The following is a 2,511-nucleotide window of genomic DNA, read 5'->3' as shown; positions in this document are numbered from 1 at the left end:
AAATAAATCTTTTTGTTATATTTTGAAACCTGCCTGCACCCTGGGTCTGTCCCGTCACCAAACTCGATAATTCAATACTTTTTCCCTGTGCCATTCCACATTATTACAAATAACTTCATTTCTGGACATTTATGGTTTGATTTCTTTGTATGTATGGATCACTTGGGTTGTTACTAACATCTGGTGAAAATTTCATGTCATTAGCACCTCTAGTAATATATTTACTGAGAAAAATGTTGACGTGTTCAATACTTATTTTACTCCCTGTATAAGGGTCTAAAGCTAAGTGACCCTGATGCTTCAGGTTTTGGATGGAAGCTAATATCAATACAGGAGGACAGGTGTCCTTTTTCCAAGAGGTGCTGATGAGACCTCTGTGACATCGAGTCAAACCGAGTCAGCGTCTGCAGTCGATGAATATGTATGTAAAGTCATCTGTTTTGTAATCATTATTCCAGATCCATCTTTCCTTCAACAGGGCAGTATGACCTTTTCTTGTACCGAGCCGGTTTCAGTCTCCGTGACGTTCACCGACGCTCACAGCTTCCTCCAGCTGCCTGGGCGAACGTCCTGGTGGTCGGGGCTGGTTTCTGTGAACCTGCAGTTCAGGACGTGGAACAAGGCAGGGCTTCTGTTGACCTTTGCTCTCCAGCAGCAGGAAGGTTCTGTCTCCCTGTATCTCAGTGAAACCAGGCTTTGGTTGCAGCTCAGTAAAGCTGATAGGACAGTCCTGGAGCTCAATGCAGGTATGTTCACTAATATTCTCCCCATGGTTGTCTACTGAATCACCTAAGCTGGACTTCGCACATTGGTTAACCCTATATAGAGGAGATAAGCTATAAACAGCTTTATAGCACAAAGTATTTAAGGAAAAAAGAAATAACACACACACAATTAAAAAACCCACAAAACAAACAACTTGGAACTTGATGCCTTGATACCTAAATATTTAGGTAGTAGCTAAATGTTTAAGTTCAATATTTAGGTGCCTAGCTAAATATTTAACTTGCTAGCTAATTATTTAAGTTGCAACCTAAATATTTAGGTAGCTAGCTAAATATTTAAGTAAAATATTTAGGTGGCTAGTTAAATATTTAAATTGATAGCTAAATATTTAAGTTGCAACCTAAATATTTAGCTCAAAACTAAATTTTTAAGTCACAAGTTAAATATTTAGCTTGTTAACTAAATATTTAATTTGTTAGTTAAATATTTAGTTTATAAACTTTGACATTTATAAATGTATGAATCATATGGTGAAAAACTGACTTTGAAAAATAAATCTGTTCTTTTTTCTGATAAAAGTCTAAATAAAACAAAAATTTTGGTGGTAATTTTTGACTGTGTAACTTTACAAACAGCACCCCATACATGTTCAAGCATTGTTGATATATTTACATACGTCTTAGAATATTTAAGTCCAAAAATAGAGGTCGGCAAGTAACTGCATGCCCAGTGCTTTAAATGCAGACAAGTCTATGACGAGTGAAGGCATACCTGTCGATGCTTTGGCATCGAGTTCTACCTTGTTTTATTGTAGAGGAATTGGAAGACAATGCCAGTTTTATATTACCAATCATCATAAATGACCTTGACCTTTGACCCTTTGATGCCCAAATTTAATCAGACTGAGCGTTACCCTAATCCTAACACACAGACGGCCAGAGAACCATATGTCTCCAGCCCCAGTGGGCGGAGCCATAATAAAGAATCCTACCCTTTATTTATAATATTTCTTACACAAAGTGTAATGTCTTCACAATATATTATATTTGTAGTGCATTAATAATATCTATATATGGTATTCATGTATATTTCTAGTAGAAATGTATCGTAGAAATTTTCTACACAAGGAATAAGTTAATAGTATTCACAACTTCATAAAAACATATAAATGCATATTTAAGTCAAAATTTGTCTGGAAAGGTTCAAAAACTTTCTTTCTATCACTCTTTCCTTAAACCTGATTTAAAAAAATAGTTTCCTCCTTCATATTTATTTTTTTAACTTATTCAGTATTTGACATGCACGTCGAGTTGTAATGAGCTGACATTAGCTTTATAACACTTTCTAACCTTGCTTTAGTTTTTTTTAAGGTCTTTGCAAAGTCTTTCATTTCCACCCAGTCACGGTCACTAACTAATTAGCGTTGGTCCGCCATCTGGACCAGTTTCAGTTTCAGTTTCTTGTCCATTTGTACACTTTGACACATCAAGAAGCTGGGGATTGAACTGCCTGCTTTCTGATTGATAGACATCACCTGAGGCAAAAAGTGCCTCATGTACACTGCCAGTGTTAATGTGGAGAAATTTCTCTCCACTTGTTTCTGTCATAATAGCTTTTAGTGCTGCAGTTTGGAAAGTCAACTTCCTCACACAAAGGGACACGGCTTGTCCTAGAACTAAATCTGAGAAACGATTTGAGCACAAACCTTGAGGCTTTAGGTTGATCTTAAGCTCACAATTTAAAGTGCTTTTGCAGAAGAGTAAATGTTGTTATTGTTATTATTAT

The 2,511-nt window shown here is 36.0% G+C and overlaps 1 protein-coding gene across 1 annotated transcript in view; it reads left to right on the top strand.

Moving 5' to 3' along the window:
- LOC106524099 (contactin-associated protein-like 4) overlaps positions 1 to 2,511 on the top strand; it is a gene marked incomplete at its 5' end in the record, with an annotated part of 134,188 nt that overhangs the window by 72,077 nt on the left and 59,600 nt on the right. Inside the window, 1 exon segment of the mRNA XM_014017758.1 lies at positions 479 to 746. Within this exon segment, the coding sequence (XP_013873212.1) occupies positions 479 to 746 (268 nt within the window).

This window comes from Austrofundulus limnaeus, unplaced genomic scaffold (assembly GCF_001266775.1).
Source record: "Austrofundulus limnaeus strain Quisiro unplaced genomic scaffold, Austrofundulus_limnaeus-1.0 Scaffold176, whole genome shotgun sequence".
NCBI classification, from domain to species: Eukaryota; Metazoa; Chordata; class Actinopteri; order Cyprinodontiformes; family Rivulidae; genus Austrofundulus; species Austrofundulus limnaeus.
Note: the sequence above shows the minus strand (reverse complement) of the source record. Positions and strands in the feature narration are given on the sequence as shown.